The sequence below is a fragment of the Bombina bombina genome, chromosome 4, assembly GCF_027579735.1.
Source record: "Bombina bombina isolate aBomBom1 chromosome 4, aBomBom1.pri, whole genome shotgun sequence".
Classification (NCBI taxonomy): Eukaryota; Metazoa; Chordata; class Amphibia; order Anura; family Bombinatoridae; genus Bombina; species Bombina bombina.
In genome coordinates, this window is record NC_069502.1 from 1,107,269,149 (window position 1) to 1,107,286,661 (window position 17,513).

A 17,513-nucleotide genomic window follows, 5' to 3' on the forward strand; every position below is an offset into this window, starting at 1 on the left:
CTCTGGAATCTGAATCTACTTTTCTCTGCATGCCAGTTTGAACAGTTCTTTGTTTAAACCAATGCATTCCATTGATATCTACTTTTACCTTTTATAAGTACTCTTACTATTGGCAATCTCTTCAGCAAGGAGAGTTTCTAAAGTTTAACCTTGTCTTGTGATTTGTACTAAATATGATTTTCCTTAGGTAGTTTTAAAGGAAAACACCAATCAAGAAATGGTTGTACCTTCATTGTGTTCAAATCCTGCTAACTCTACACAGCAGCTCTTACGTAATCTTGAGATAGCAAATGCTTTGAAGTTCTATTTATAAGCTACTAACGATTTCAGATAAACTTCTAGTTTGTTTTTTCACTACTCTGGGACTCAAAAGGGGCAGAAGCTACTAAGGTAGTGTTGGCCTCTTGGCTCAAGGGATTAACAAGGCTTACTTTAAGGGGGGAAACTCTTCTACAAGAGCAGTTGCAACATTGTCTGTTTTTAAAAATTATGCATCTTTGGAGCAGATTTGCAAAGCTGCAAAATGTCTTCTCTGCATACTTTTTTCACTTTGAGGTTTTGTTTTTTTGCAAGAAGCTTTTGGCAGGAAAGTCCTTTAGGCCGGCCTCAGTATTGGCTAAATTAGAACTTCCAGAAAAAATGATCCCACCCTTTCCATTACATAAACAATCGGCTTGGGTATTAATCCCATATGTTATGGAGGACTGTGGACCATCATCATTTTACCAAAGAAAACTTATGCTTATCTGATAAATCCTTTTCCTTCAGAATGATGATTGTCCACTGGCCCTGACAGTTTAAATTTTGGGGCGAAAGTTCTAATGACACCTCTATAGACCCTGCTTTGCCTTTTCTACCTTTTATTACTATTCTCTACTCGGCTATACATTAAACTAAAAGAGAGGTGGGAGGTTTTGAAAGCTCTTGTATGTGTTCTTGACCTCCTCCTAGTGGCAGAAAATATATCCCATATGTTATGGAGGACTGTGGACCATCATCATTCCAAAAGAAAATAATTTATCAAGTAAGCATACATGTTGTTATTCCTACAGGTATAATGTGTGTCATCCATCTTATTGTAACGTTTTTGCGTATTCCTACCTAAAATAATAATGTTTATTAGTAAATAAGAGCTAACAACAGAAAGGTGTCTCTTTCAGAGCACTCGTGATAAAGATAAAGCAGAGAGGAAAAGAAAAGCTGAGATAGCTAGGCTCCGCAGAGAAAAGATCATGGCCCAGATGTCTGAGATGCAGAGACATTTCATTGATGAGAACAAAGAGTTGTTTCAACAGACAACTGATGAACTAAATGCATCAACATCCACAACTCATGATCACAGGTATGGAAAACACAGGTACTTGACAATCATAAAACCACAAATTTATTTAATGGCTCAGAGCATACATTTCTTTTGCAAGATGTACCGAGTCCACGGATTCATCCTAACTTGTGGGATATTGTCCTTCCTGACAGGAAGTAGCAAAGTGAGCACCACAGCAGAGCTGTCTATATAGCTCCCCCATTAACTCCACCCCCCAGTCATTCTCTTTGCTGGCTCTAAGCAGGAAGAGTAAAGAGAAGAGGTATTAAACTGTTAGTTTTATTTTATCTTCAATCAAGTGTTTGTTATTTTTAAATGCTACCGGTGTTGTACTATTTACTCTCAAGCAGGACATAGATGAAGATTTCTGCCTGGAGGATGATGATCTTAGCATTTGTAACTAAGGTCCACTGCTGTTCCCACATGAGCTGAGGAGTACAGGAAAACTTCAGTGTGAGGAACGGTTTCTTGCTATACAGCAATGAGGTATGTTCAGTCATATTTTCTGCAGAGACTGTGTTAACTCAGAAAGGCTGACAGTGTCCCCATTAGGGGAAGGGTAAGCAGTAATCCTAGTGTTATCAGAGGTTTTTACTAGCTTGCATAAAGGGTTAATTTTTTGTGGGCACTCAGTTTATGTAATTATGTGAATTTGGGACAAACATTTTTGTTGTAACGTTTTCTGTTTTATGGGACATTTGCTTGAGGGTTCTTTGGGGTTGTTTATAACCCACATGGCTTTCAGGCAGGGTTTGTTAGTTTTGTGTAGGCCCCAGCAACATCGAGTGAGGTGGGCGGGGCCTATTTACAAGCAGCAAGCAACTTCTCCTGAGGTCCTGATAGTCTTCTGAGGGACTAATTGAAGCTTTCAACCCCATATTATCGCTTCCTAAGGGCAGGTAGGGCCACAGCAGAGCTGTGGCAAGGTGCTTTAGGGTTTTTAACCGGTTTTAGACAATTATCAATCCGTTTTTTTCATTTGGGGGTCTATTGCTTTTTTACTTGTGGGGACAGGCATTACCAGTTTGTGGCTCTTCCCTTCGGGTTGGCCACGGCGCCAAGAATCTTCACAAAGGTGCTAGGGTCCCTTCTGGCGGTCCTAAGACCGAGGGGCATAGCAGTGGCGCCTTATCTAGACGACATATTAATTCAAGCGTCGACTTTCCAACTTGCCAAGTCTCACTCGGACTTAGTGTTGGCCTTTCTAAGATCTCATGGGTGGAAGGTGAACGTGAAAAAGAGTTCTCTTATTCCTCTCACAAGAGTTCCATTCCTGGGAACTCTGATAGATTCGGTGGACATGAAAATATTTCTGACGGAGGTCAGGAAATCAAAGATTTTAACCACCTGCCGAGCTCTTCATTCCATTCCTCGGCCGTCAGTGGCTCAGTGTATGGAGGTAATCGGACTTATGGTAGCGGCAATGGACATAGTTCCGTTTGCTCGCTTGCATCTCAGACCACTGCAACTATGCATGCTCAAACAGTGGAATGGGGATTATGCAGATTTATCTCCTCAGATAAATCTGGATCAAGAGACCAGAGACTCTCTTCTTTGGTGGTTGTCACAGGATCACCTGTCCAGGGGAATGTGTTTACGCAGGCCAGCGTGGGTTATTGTGATGACGGACGCCAGCCTACTGGGCTGGGGTGCAGTCTGGAATTCCCTGAAAGCACAGGGTTTGTGGACTCGGGAGGAGGCCCTCCTACCGATAAATATTCTGGAATTAAGAGCGATATTCAATGCTCTTCAGGCGTGGCCTCAGCTGGCTTCGGCCGGATTCATCAGGTTTCAGTCGGACAACATCACAACTGTAGCTTATATCAATAATCAGGGGGGAACAAGGAGTTCCTTGGCGATGATAGAAGTTTCCAGGATAATCCGATGGGCAGAGGCTCACTCTTGCCATCTATCAGCGATCTATATCCCAGGGGTGGAGAACTGGCAGGCAGATTTTCTAAGTCGTCAGACTTTTCATCTGGGGTAGTGGGAGCTCCATCCGGAGGTGTTTGCTCAACTGGTTCAGCTATGGGGCACACCAGAATTGGATCTGATGGTGTCTCGTCAGAACGCCAAACTTCCTCGTTACGGATCCAGGTCAAGGCATCCTCAGGCAGTACTGATAGATGCTCTTGCAGTACCCTGGTCGTTCAACCTGGCTTATGTGTTTCCACCATTCCCTCTCCTTCCGCGTCTGATTGCCAGAATCAAACAGGAGAGAGCTTCTGTGATTTTGATAGCGCCTGCGTGACCACGCAGGACTTGGTATGCAGACCTGGTGGATATGTCATCTCTGCAACCATGGACTCTGCCACTGAGACGGGACCTTTTGGTTCAAGGTCCATTCAAGCATCCAAATCTAATTTCTCTGCAACTGACTGCTTGGAGATTGAACGCTTGATTTTATCAAAGCGGGGTTTCTCTGAGTCGGTCATAGATACCTTGATTCAGGCTCGAAAGCCTGTCACCAGGAAGATCTATCATAAGATATGGCGTAAATATCTTTCTTTCATGTAATTAGCAAGAGTCCATGAGCTAGTGACGTATGGGATATACATTCCTACCAGGAGGGGCAAAGATTCCCAAACCTCAAAATGCCTATAAATACACCCCTCACCACACCCACAAATCAGTTTTTACAAACTTTGCCTCCTATGGAGGTGGTGAAGTAAGTTTGTGCTAGATTCTACGTTGATATGCGCTCCGCAGCAGGTTGGAGCCCGGTTTTCCTCTCAGCGTGCAGTGAATGTCAGAGGGATGTAAGGAGAGTATTGCCTGTTTGAATTCAATGATCTCCTTCTACGGGGTCTATTTCATAGGTTCTCTGTTATCGGTCGTAGAGATTCATCTCTTACCTCCCTTTTCAGATCGACGATATACTCTTATATATATATATACCATTTCCTCTGCTGATTTTCGTTTCAGTACTGGTTTGGCTTTCTACAAACATGTAGATGAGTGTCCTGGGGTAAGTAAGTCTTATTTTCTGTGACACTCTAAGCTATGGTTGGGCACTTTTTTAATAAAGTTCTAAATATATGTATTCAAACATTTATTTGCCTTGACTCAGGATGTTCAACATTCCTTATTTTCAGACAGTCCGTTTCATATTTGGGATAATGCATTTGAATCAATCATTTTTCTTACCTTAAAAATTTGACTTTTTTTCCCTGTGGGCTGTTAGGCTCGCGGGGGCTAAAAATGCTTCATTTTATTGCGTCATTTTTGGCGCAAAAAAAAAATCTTTTCTGTTTCCGGTGTCATACGTGTCGCCGGAAGTTGCGTCATTTTTTACGTTCTTTTGCGCCAAAAATGTCGGCGTTCCGGACGTGGCGTCATTTTTGGCGCCAAAAGCATTTAGGCGCCAAATAATGTGGGCGTCTTATTTAGCGCTAAAAAAATATGGGCGTCGCTTTTGTCTCCACATTATTTAAGTCTCATTTTTCTTTGCTTCTGGTTGCTAGAAGCTTGTTCCTTGGCATTTTTTCCCATTCCTGAAACTGTCATTTAAGGAATTTGATCAATTTTGCTTTATATGTTGTTTTTTCTCTTACATATTGCAAGATGTCTCACGTTGCATCTGAGTCAGAAGATACTTCAGGAAAATCGCTGTCTGGTGCTGGAACTACCAAAGCTAAGTGTATCTGCTGTAAACTTTTGGTAGCTGTTTCTCCAGCTGTTGTTTGTATTAATTGTCATGACAAACTTGTTGATGCAGATAATATTTCCTTTAGTAATGTACCATTACCTGTTGCAGTTCCATCAACATCTAATGTTCAGAGTGTTCCTGATAACATAAGAGATTTTGTTTCTGAATCCATCAAGAAGGCTATGTCTGTTATTCCTCCTACTAGTAAACATAAAAAAATCTTTTAAAACTTCTCTTTATACAGATGAATTTTTAAATGAACATCATCATTCTGATTCTAATGACTCTTCTGGTTCAGAGGATTCTGTCTCAGAGGTTGATGCTGATAAATCTTCATATTTATTTAAAATGGAATTTATTCGTTCTTTACTTAAAGAAGTACTAATTGCTTTAGAAATTGAGGATTCTGGTCCTCTTGATACTAAATCTAAACGTTTAGATAAGGTCTTTAAATCTCCTGTGGTTATTCCAGAAGTTTTTCCTGTTCCTGGTGCTATTTCTGAAGTAATTTCCAGAGAATGGAATAATTTGGGTAATTCATTTACTCCTTCTAAACGTTTTAAGCAATTATATCCTGTGCCGTCTGACAGATTAGAATTTTGGGACAAAATCCCTAAAGTTGATGGGGCTATTTCTACCCTTGCTAAACGTACTACTATTCCTACGTCAGATGGTACTTCGTTTAAGGATCCTTTAGATAGGAAAATTGAATCCTTTCTAAGAAAAGCTTATCTGTGTTCAGGTAATCTTCTTAGACCTGCTATATCATTGGCTGATGTTGCTGCAGCTTCAACTTTTTGGTTGGAAACTTTAGCGCAACAAGTAACAGATCATGATTCTCATAATATTATTATTCTTCTTCAACATGCTAATAATTTTATCTGTGATGCCATTTTTGATATTATCAGAGTTGATGTCAGGTTTATGTCTCTAGCTATTTTAGCTAGAAGAGCTTTATGGCTTAAAACTTGGAATGCTGATATGTCTTCTAAATCGACTCTACTTTCCATTTCTTTCCAGGGTAACAAATTATTTGGTTCTCAGTTGGATTCTATTATCTCAACTGTTACTGGTGGGAAAGGAACTTTTTTACCACAGGATAAAAAATCTAAGGGTAAAAACAGGGCTAATAATCGTTTTCGTTACTTTCGTTTCAACAAAGAACAAAAGCCTGATCCTTCATCCTCAGGAGCAGTTTCAGTCTGGAATAAATCCAAGCCTTCTAGAAAAGCAAAGCCAGCTTCTAAGTCCACATGAAGGTGCGGCCCTCATTCCAGCTCAGCTGGTAGGGGGCAGGTTACGTTTTTTCAAAGAAATTTGGATCAATTCTGTTCACAATCTTTGGATTCAGAACATTGTTTCAGAAGGGTACAGAATTGGTTTCAAGATAAGACCTCCTGCAAAGAGATTTTTTCTTTCCCGTGTCCCAGTAAATCCAGTGAAAGCTCAAGCATTTCTGAAATGTGTTTCAGATCTAGAGTTGGCTGGAGTAATTATGCCAGTTCCAGTTCTGGAACAGGGGCTGGGGTTTTATTCGAATCTCTTCATTGTACCAAAGAAGGAGAATTCCTTCAGAACAGTTCTGGATCTAAAAATATTGAATCGTTATGTAAGGATACCAACGTTCAAAATGGTAACTGTAAGGACTATCTTGCCTTTTGTTCAGCAAGGGCATTATATGTCCACAATAGATTTACAGGATGCATATCTGCATATTCCGATTCATCCAGATCATTATCGGTTCCTGAGATTCTCTTTCCTGGACAAGCATTACCAGTTTGTGGCTCTGCCGTTTGGCCTAGCTACAGCTCCAAGAATTTTTACAAAGGTTCTCGGTGCCCTTCTGTCTGTAATCAGAGAACAGGGTATTGTGGTATTTCCTTATTTGGACGATATCTTGGTACTTGCTCAGTCTTCACATTTAGCAGAATCTCATACGAGTCGACTTGTGTTGTTTCTTCAAGATCATGGTTGGAGGATCAATTCACTAAAAAGTTAATTGATTCCTCAGACAAGGGTAACCTTTCTGGGTTTCCAGATAGATTCAGTGTCCATGACTCTGTCTTTGACAGACAAGAGACGTCTAAAATTGATTTCAGCTTGTCGAAACCTTCAGTCACAATCATTCCCTTCGGTAGCCTTATGCATGGAAATTCTAGGTCTTATGACTGCTGCATCGGACGCGATCCCCTTTGCTCGTTTTCACATGCGACCTCTTCAGCTCTGTATGCTGAATCAATGGTGCAGGGATTACACAAAGATATCTCAATTAATATCTTTAAAACCGATTGTACGACACTCTCTGACGTGGTGGACAGATCACCATCGTTTAATTCAGGGGGCTTCTTTTGTTCTTCCGACCTGGACTGTAATTTCAACAGATGCAAGTCTTACAGGTTGGGGAGCTGTGTGGGGATCTCTGACGGCACAAGGAGTTTGGGAATCTCAGGAGGTGAGATTACCGATCAATATTTTGGAACTCCGTGCAATTTTCAGAGCTCTTAAGTCTTGGCCTCTTCTGAAGAGAGAATCGTTCATTTGTTTTCAGACAGACAATGTCACAACTGTGGCATACATCAATCATCAAGGAGGGACTCACAGTCCTCTGGCTATGAAAGAAGTGTCTCGAATTCTGGTTTGGGCGGAATCCAGCTCCTGTCTAATCTCTGCGGTTCATATCCCAGGTATAGACAATTGGGAAGCGGATTATCTCAGTCGCCAAACGTTGCATCCGGGCGAATGGTCTCTTCACCCAGAGGTATTTCTTCAGATTGTTCAAATGTGGGAACTTCCAGAAATAGATCTGATGGCGTCTCATCTAAACAAGAAACTTCCCAGGTATCTGTCCAGATCCCGGGATCCTCAGGCGGAGGCAGTGGATGCATTATCACTTCCTTGGAAGTATCATCCTGCCTATATCTTTCCGCCTCTAGTTCTTCTTCCAAGAGTAATCTCCAAGATTCTGAAGGAATGCTCGTTTGTTCTGCTGGTAGCTCCGGCATGGCTTCACAGGTTTTGGTATGCGGATCTTGTCCGGATGGCCTCTTGCCATCCGTGGACTCTTCCGTTAAGACCAGACCTTCTGTCGCAAGGTCCTTTTTTCCATCAGGATCTCAAATTTTTAAATTTAAAGGTATGGAGATTGAACGCTTGATTCTTGGTCAAAGAGGTTTCTCTGACTCTGTGATTAATACTATGTTACAGGCTCGTAAATCTGTATCTAGAGAGATATATTATAGAGTCTGGAAGACTTATATTTCTTGGTGTCTTTCTCATCATTTTTCTTGGCATTCTTTTAGAATTCCGAGAATTTTACAGTTTCTTCAGGATGGTTTAGATAAAGGTTTGTCCGCAAGTTCTTTGAAAGGACAAATCTCTGCTCTTTCTGTTCTTTTTCACAGAAAGATTGCTAATCTTCCTGATATTCATTGTTTTGTACAAGCTTTGGTTCGTATAAAACCTGTCATTAAGTCAATTTCTCCTCCTTGGAGTTTGAATTTGGTTCTGCGGGCTCTTCAAGCTCCTCCTTTTGAACCCATGCATTCATTGGACATTAAATTACTTTCTTGGAAAGTTTTGTTCCTTTTGGCGATCTCTTCTGCCAGAAGAGTCTCTGAATTATCTGCTCTTTCTTGTGAGTCTCCTTTTCTGATTTTTCATCAGGATAAGGCGGTGTTGCGAACTTCTTTTGAATTTTTACCTAAGGTTGTGAATTCCAACAACATTAGTAGAGAAATTGTGGTTCCCTCATTATGTCCTAATCCTAAGAATTCTAAGGAGAAATCGTTGCATTCTTTGGATGTTGTTAGAGCTTTGAAATATTATGTTGAAGCTACTAAGTCTTTCCGAAAGACTTCTAGTCTATTTGTTATCTTTTCCGGTTCTAGAAAAGGCCAGAAAGCTTCTGCCATTTCTTTGGCATCTTGGTTGAAATCTTTAATTCATCATGCCTATGTCGAGTCGGGTAAAACTCCGCCTCAAAGGATTACAGCTCATTCTACTAGGTCAGTTTCTACTTCCTGGGCGTTTAGGAATGAAGCTTCGGTTGATCAGATTTGCAAAGCAGCAACTTGGTCCTCTTTGCATACTTTTACTAAATTCTACCATTTTGATGTATTTTCTTCTTCTGAAGCAGTTTTTGGTAGAAAAGTTCTTCAGGCAGCGGTTTCAGTTTGAATCTTCTGTTTATGTTTTTCATTAAACTTTATTTTGGGTGTGGATTATTTTCAGCAGGAATTGGCTGTCTTTATTTTATCCCTCCCTCTCTAGTGACTCTTGCGTGGAAAGATCCACATCTTGGGTAGTCATTATCCCATACGTCACTAGCTCATGGACTCTTGCTAATTACATGAAAGAAAACATAATTTATGTAAGAACTTACCTGATAAATTTATTTCTTTCATATTAGCAAGAGTCCATGAGGCCCACCCTTTTTTGTGGTGGTTATGATTTTTTTGTATAAAGCACAATTATTCCAATTCCTTATTTTATATGCTTTCGCACTTTTTTCTTATCACCCCACTTCTTGGCTATTTGTTAAACTGATTTGTGGGTGTGGTGAGGGGTGTATTTGTAGGCATTTTGAGGTTTGGGAAACTTTGCCCCTCCTGGTAGGAATGTATATCCCATACGTCACTAGCTCATGGACTCTTGCTAATATGAAAGAAATGAATTTATCAGGTAAGTTCTTACATAAATTATGTTTTTTTGGTGCGAATCCAAAGGCTACTCATGGAGTAAGATCAGGATTCCTAGGATTTTGTCTTTTCTCCAAGAAGGATTGGAGAAAGGATTGTCCGCTAGTTCCTTAAAGGGACAGATATCTGCTTTGTCTATTCTGTTGCACAAGCATCTGGCAGATGTCCCAGACGTTCGGGTTTTTTGTCAGGCTTTAGTTAGAATTAAGCCTGTGTTTAAACCTGTTGCTCCGCCATGGAGTCTAAATTTAGTTCTTAAAGTTCTTCAGGGGGTTCCGTTTGAACCCATGCATTCCATAGATATTAAGATTCTATCTTGGAAAGTTCTGTTTCTAGTTGCTATCTCTTCAGCTCGAAGAGTTTCTGAACTATCTGCATTACAATGTGACTCGCCTTATCTAGTTTTCCATGCTGATAATGTGGTTTTGCGTACCAAACCTGGGTTCCTCCCTAAGGTTGTTTCTAACAGGAATATCAATCAGGAAATTGTTGTTCCTTCTCTGTGTCCTAATCCTTCTTCTAAGAAGGAACGTTTGTTGCACAACTTGGACGTTGTTCATGCCTTGAAGTTTTATTTGCAGGCAACCAAAGATTTTCGCCAATCATCTTCTTTGTTTGTTGTCTATGCTGGAAAGCGTAGAGGTCAAAAGGCTACGGCTACCTCTCTTTCCTTTTGGCTGAAAAGCATCATCCGTTTGGCTTATGAGACTGCTGGACAGCAGCCTCCTGAAAGAATTACAGCTCACTCCACTAGAGCGGTGGCTTCCACATGGGCTTTTAAAAATGATGCTTCTGTTGAACAGATTTGTAAGGCTGCGACTTGGTCTTCGCTTCATACCTTTTCCAAATTTTCCAAATTTGATACTTTTGCTTCTTCGGAGGCTATTTTTGGGAGAAAGGTTTTGCAAGCAGTGGGGCCTTCCGTTTAGGTTCCTGTCTTGTCCCTCCCTTCATCCGTGTCCTAAAGCTTTGGTATTGGTATCCCACAAGTTAGGATGAATCCGTGGACTCGGTACATCTTGCAAAAGAAAACAAAATTTATGCTTACCTGATAAATTTCTTTCTTTTGCGATGTACCGAGTCCACGGCCTGCCCTGTCTATTCAAGACAGAAAGTATTTTTTATGTAAACTTCAGTCACCTCTGCACTTTATAGTTTCTCCTTTTCTTCCTTGGCCTTCGGTCGAATGACTGGGGGGTGGGTGGAGTTAAGGAGGGAGCTATATAGACAGCTCTGCTGTGGTGCTCTCTTTGCTACTTCCTGTCAGGAAGGACAATATCCCACAAGTTAGGATGAATCCGTGGACTCGGTACATCGCAAAAGAAAGAAATTTATCAGGTAAGCATAAATTTTGTTTTTTAATGAACTTTCCAACTTCTGTTATCTAAGTTTTTTCTTTCTTTAGATATTCTTTGTTGAAGAGCATACCTAGGTAGGTCCTTGAACAGCAATGCACTACTGGGAGCTAATTGCTGATTGGTGGCTGCACATATATACTTCATGTCATTGTCTCCCCAGATGTGTTCCTCTAGCACCCATTAGTGCATTAATGTTTCTTTAACAAAGAATTCTGATCAAATAAAGTCAGTTTCTTTCTTAAGACACGGTGAATCCATGGAATCGGCAATTACTGTTTGGAATATCACTCCTGTGCAGCAGGAGGAGGCAAAGAGCACCACAGCAAAGCTGTTAAGTATCACTTCCCTTCCCACAACCCCCAGTCATTCTCTTTGCCTTCAGTGCTAGGAGTAGGTGATGTTTAGGTGTCTGTTTAAGATTTCTTCTATCAAGATTTTATTATTTTGGAAGCCTGATCAGGCATGCTCTGATCTTCCCTGACAATCTGAGTCTAGCTGTACTCCACATTAGGCTCTTCAGTAGGGCTGTGGTAGCTTTTAAACAGTTAGGAACTTGTGGGCTGGGCCTCACTGTGTTTTCCTGACAAGATTGCTGCCTTGCGACAGAATGCCAGAGTAGGCTTACTCTGTTCCTTCTTCTTATCCACAGGTCTCTGTGAGGTATGGCTTCCTCCCATGCCAGGTGAGCTGTCTCCCTGTCGGACAGGCAAGGGTGCAGGTAAGTGCCATTTTATTTATTAAGGTTAATAGACTAAACCTTATTTGGGACTATTATTTCTGAGAGTCAGGATGCCATAGACAGGATAGCAGTGCACTGTGTGGACGGGTACAGGACGTCAGAGTCCTAGAGAGACAGGATTTTACTCATGACAGATGCAGTATAAAAGCTGTATATAGTTGTTAAGTTTTAAACTTTATTGGTGGCTCAGTCGATTAGACTGCTTATATTGCAGTCATTAACTTTGAATTTTTGTACAGTTTTTAGATGGTTCAGGACCTTGCGGTCCGTATATGGGGCCAGCTGTGACGTCTCGGGGGCGCCTTTTCCTCAGGAAGGTTAACGGCTTCTGTGATCCTCTCCCTCATTAAGGCCCCCGCTTGTTCTGAGAGTCGTTCCCTGGCAGTGAGGAACAGGTAGGCACCTCAGCTTAGCGCTGGGGTGTAGAGGGTGCCAGAGAATTCTTACATAAATTTTTTTTTATTGGGGTCTGTAAAATTTGCCTGTAAATAAAAAAAATTGTTTTTTTTCTTTGAATAGACTTTGTGTTTCTTTTGTTGCAAGATGGACTTAGAGCCTATGCCTGTTATAGAGTGCAAACTTTGCTTGAATGCCCAAGTTGAACCCCCTTTGCCTTTTTGTAGTTCTTGTATTGAAAGAACTTTAATGTACAAAGACAGACTGTTTGATTCTGAGCCACCATTCTCTTAAGTGGATGCTGCCCAGGCAATGCCACAGCCTCTTCCACTAGTGTCCCAAACTGTATTATCGTCACATGCAGTGCCCTGCGTTTCCTCTCAATCTCCTGATGGAGTGTATTTAAAGGCTGAAATTGCGGCCCAGGTATCTGAGGCGGTATCTGAGGCGCTAGCGGCCATCCCCATGCTGCAGGGGAAACATAAGAGGTATCGGATCTGGTTTAGGCTAACCAGGTTGCTCTTTCCCATAAGTCGGAAGAGGAGGATACTTCAGTAGCCTCTGAGGGTGAAATCTCAGATTCTGATGCTGAAGTGGTTTCCTTCAGATTCAAGCTTGGACACATTCGTGTTTTGTTAAAGGAGGTTTTGGCTACTTTGGACAGCTCTGATACGCCTATCGTTGTCAACCCTAAGAAGTCTAGCAAATTAAATAGATATTTCTTTTTTATGACACGATGAGTCCACGGATCATCTTAATTACTAATGGGAGGGATTTTTACCTCCTGGTCAGCAGGAAGTGGCAAAGAGCACCACAGCAGAGCTTTTAAATAGCTCCTCCCTTCCCTCCTACTCCAGTCATTCTCTTTGCCTACGTTAGTGATAGGAAGTGGTAAAGTGAGGTATTAGAAAAAGATTCTTCAATCAAGAGTTTATTATTTTTCAAGTAGTGCAAGATTGTGCTGCTTTGTTCTAGGGTGTAGCCGTAGTCCATATCAGTCTCTTCAGTAGAGCATTGGTGGCTTTAGAGCAATGGGAACTTGTGGGACATAATTCTCACTTCGCCTCCCATATTTAATGCTGCCCTAATCTCCTATAGTCTGAGTAATATGACTCAGTCTTTTTTTTTTCTACAGGTCGATGTGAGGAAGAGGACCTCTCAAACCTGTGCACTGCCTTGCTGTCAGGCATTTTCTGGGGCAGGAGAAAAAACTCAGAAGGAAGTAAGCACATCATAGGTACCTTTCACACATTATAAAGTGACAAGATAAAAGGGGCACTTTATTATGGCTCATAAACTCTCCTAGTCTGGTGAGGACTGTGGACAGCATTATTAGCAGGCACTGGGGCTGGTAATACCAACAAGGGGAAGAGGAGAGATCATTTTATTCATGGCTCTGGTGGTGTTTGTCTACTGTTGGGGTTAAAAATTCCCCGGGAGAAATATTAGACTTTTGGCTACGCTCACGATCTGCGGACCTCACTGACTGTGCGCCGCTTCTCTGCGCCTCAGTCTGGAGATCATATCGGAAAAGAGTTGGTCTATATTTGCTAGGAATGCATGGTCCGTGCTAGACATGCCTTCCTAGAACTAGGCTGTGTCTAAAATTCTCTGCAGCATTAACGGATCGTCTGCTGCGTAGGGGACAGATTCTCTTCTGTTTGTCAGTGAGGTAGGTGCCTTAGCAGCGTAGCTGAGGTGTTTGTATTCTCATTTATCACTAATCTTCACACTCTGCAGTAAAAAATTTGACATTTAAATTTAAAGAAACAGTAACGTTTTTTTGATTGTTTTATTTTTATTATATTTTAAGATTTTTAGTTAATACATTGTCAATTGTGAACCAGTATGGATCAAGGGGCCCTGCAAAATGTTCCTTGCTCCTTGTGTTTTAATGCCATCGTGGAACCACCAATTCCTTTCTGTCCCTCATGTATTGAGAGGACTTTAAGTTATAAAGAAAATATTTTATCTGAGCCAACCTCTTCTAAAGCGGATGTTGTCCAGGAGTCTAATGTTGAGGTACAATATATGCCGCAGCTTTCCCCTCAAGCGTCTCAGATTTTACCAACCTCACAAGCAGTGCCCTGCGCCTTCTCTCTAACTCCTGCTGAAGTTACTTTAAGGGACATCGCATCTCTCATGTCTTCTACAATTTCTGATGCGCTGTCTGCTTTTCCAATGCTACAGGGAAAGCGTAAGAGAAAAATCAGACACTCGGTAAGCAATGTTTTCTGATGCAATTGTTGCAGTTTCAGAGGTCCCCTCTCAGAAACCTGAGGAGGAGGAGACCGGTGTACCATCTGAAGGTGAAATTTCAGATTCAGAAAGTGTAATTCCTCTTGCTGATACTGAGGTTGTAACTTTTAGATTTAAGGTAGAGCACCTCCGTCTATTACTTGAGGAGGTTTTAGCTACTTTAGATGACAGCGACTCCACGGTAGTTGTTGTTCCTAAGAAGTCCAGTAAGCTGAACAGATATTTCGAGGTTCCTTCCTCGACAGACGTGTTTCCGGTCCCTGACCGAGCTTCTGAGATTAATACTAAGGAGTGGGAGACACCTGGTATTCCTTTTTTTCCATCTCCTATTTTTAAAAAAGATGTTTCCTGTAGCCGATTCCATCAGGGAGGCTTGGCAAACAGTGCCCAAGGTGGAAGGGGCTATTTCCACCCTAACTAAGAGAACTACTATTCCCATAGAGGATAGTTGTGCCTTTAAAGATCCTATAGACAAGAAGTTAGAGGGTCTACTCAAAAGGATGTCTGTACACCAGGGCCTGCAATGGCAGCCAGCTGTGTGCATTGCTACCGTCACTAGTGCGGCGTCATACTGGTTTGATGCGCTGTCTGATGCGATCAGGACAGAGACTTCTTTGGATGAGATCCAAGATAGGATAAATGCTCTTAAGTTAGCTAATTCCTTTATTTCGGATGCTTCCCTTCAAGTTATCAAACTGGTAGCCAAGATTTCCTATAAACATTCTGGAACTGAGAGTGATTTTCAATGCTCTCCTGGCCTGGCCCCAGTTAGCCACGGTCCGTTTTATCCGGTTCCAGTCAGACAACATAACTTCTGTGGGTTACATCAATCATTGGGGAAGAACGAGGAGTTCCTTAGTGATGACCGAAGTAACCAAAATAATCCAGTGGGCGAAAGCCCACTCTTGCTGTCTGTCGGCGATCCACATCCCAGGGGTGAGGTGTCAGCCGTAATTGGACCTCATGGCATCTCGACAGAATGCCAAGCTCCCGAGATATGGGTCGAGGTCCAGGGACCCCCAGGCTGAACTGATAAATGCTCTGGCGGTCCCTTGGACCTTCAGTCTAGCATACCTATTTCATTTGTTTGCTCTTCTTCCTCGGTTAATTGCTCGAATCAAACAGGAGAGGGCCTCAGTGATCCTCTTAGCACCGGCCTGGCCTTACAGGATTTGGTATGCAGATCTGGTGGAGATGGCATCTCTGCCACCTTGGAGACTTCCGTTGAGGAAGGACCTAATGATTCAGGGGCCCTTCCTTCACCCGAATCTAGTTTCTCTGAAGCTGATTGAACGCTTAATTTTATCCAAGCGGTGGGTTTACTGACTCTGTCATAGAGACCATGATTCAGGCTCGTAAGCCTGTAACTAGAAGGTTTTACCATAAGATTTGGCGTAAATGTCTCTATTGGTGTGAATCCAAGGGCTATTTATGGAGTAGAGTTAGGATTCCTAGAATTTTGTCTTTCCTCCAAGAAGGTTTGGAGAAAGGTTTATCAACAAGTTCCCTAAAGGGTCAAATATTGGCCTTATCTATTTATTTACACAAACATCTGGCGGATATCCCAGATGAACAATCTTTTTGTCAGGCCTTGGTCAGGATCAGGACTGTGTTCAAACCAGTTACTCCTCCATAGAGTCTTAATTTAGTTCTCAAAGTTCTTCAAGGAGCTCCGTTTGAGCCTATGCATTCCTTAGATATTAAGTTATTTTGGAAGGTTTTATTTCTTGTTGCTATTTCTTCTGCTCGTAGAGTGTCAGAGCTCTTGGCATTGCAGTACGAGTCTCCTTACCTTATTTTCCATTCAGATAAGGTAGTTTTACGTACTAAATTAGGATTTCTTCCTAATGTTGTTTCTGATAGGAACATTAATCAGGAGATTGTTGTTCCTTCCTTGTGTCCTAATCCTTCTTCTCAGAAAGAATGACTTCTGCACAATTTGGACGTGGTCCGTGCTTTAAAGTTTTACCTGCGGGCGACAAAGGACTTTTGTCAGTCTTCCTCTTTGTTTGTGGTTTTCTTTTCATACTTTTTCAAAGTTTTACAAATTTGACACTTTTGCATCGAATGAGGCCGCTTTTGGGAGAAAGGTTCTTCAAGCAGTGATGCCTTCCGTTTAGGTTCCCTGTCTTGTCCCTCCCGTATCATCTGTGTACTCTAGCTTGGGTATTGAGTCCCATTAGTAATTAAGATGATCCGTGGACTCATCGTGTCATAAAAAAGAAAAGAAAATGTATGCTTACCTGATAAATTTTATTTCTTTTTTGACACAATGAGTCCATAGCCCGCCCTGTTCTTGTAAGACAGGTTGTGGGTTATTGTAAACTTCAGACACCTCTGCACCTTGGTTTTTCCTTTCTTTCCTTAACTTCGGTCGAATGACTGGAGTGGGAGGGAAGGGAGGAGCTATTTAACAGCTCTGCTGTGGTGCTCTTTGCCGCTTCCTGCTGACCAGGAGGTGAATATCCCTTTAGAAATTAAGATGATCCGTGGACTCATCGTGTCAAAAAAGAAATACATTTATCAGGTAAGCATAAATTTTCTTTTTGATGTTCCCTCCTGGGGGAGGGGAGGTGGTTCCAGTACCAGACCATGCTACGGAGATTATTGCCCGCGAATGGGGAGAGACCAGGAATTCCCTTTTTTCCCTCTTCAGTCTTTAGGAAAATGTTCCCGGTAACTGACTTCATCAAGGAGTCGTGGCAGACTGTTCCCAAGGTGGAACGGGCGATTTCTACACTGGCCAAGGGGACTGTTATTCCTATTGAGGATAGTTGCTCTTTCAAGGACCCTATGGATAAGAAGCTGGAGGCTTTCTTAAATTAGATATATATTCGTCAGGGGTTACAATGACAACCGGCGGTGTGTATTGCTACAGTAACAAGTGCGGCAGCCTATTGGCTTGACGCTTTGTCAGAATCCCTCCAAGCTGAGACTTCTTTAGAGGAGATTCAGAATAGGATAAAGGCTCTCAAGTTAGCCAATTCCTTTATCACTGACACCTTTATGCAGGTCATTAAGTTGGGAGCCAAAATATCTGGCTTTGCCATTTTAGTGCGTAGAGCGCTATGACTTAAATCTTGGTCAGCAG

General features: G+C 41.8%; 1 protein-coding gene across 1 annotated transcript in view; it reads left to right on the plus strand.

Annotated features, from left to right (window-relative positions):
- Window positions 1-17,513, plus strand: part of UBR2 (ubiquitin protein ligase E3 component n-recognin 2) — a 689,885-nt gene that overhangs the window by 411,293 nt on the left and 261,079 nt on the right. Inside the window, 1 exon segment of the mRNA XM_053712365.1 lies at window positions 1,161-1,342. Coding sequence (XP_053568340.1) covers window positions 1,161-1,342 — 182 coding nt within the window.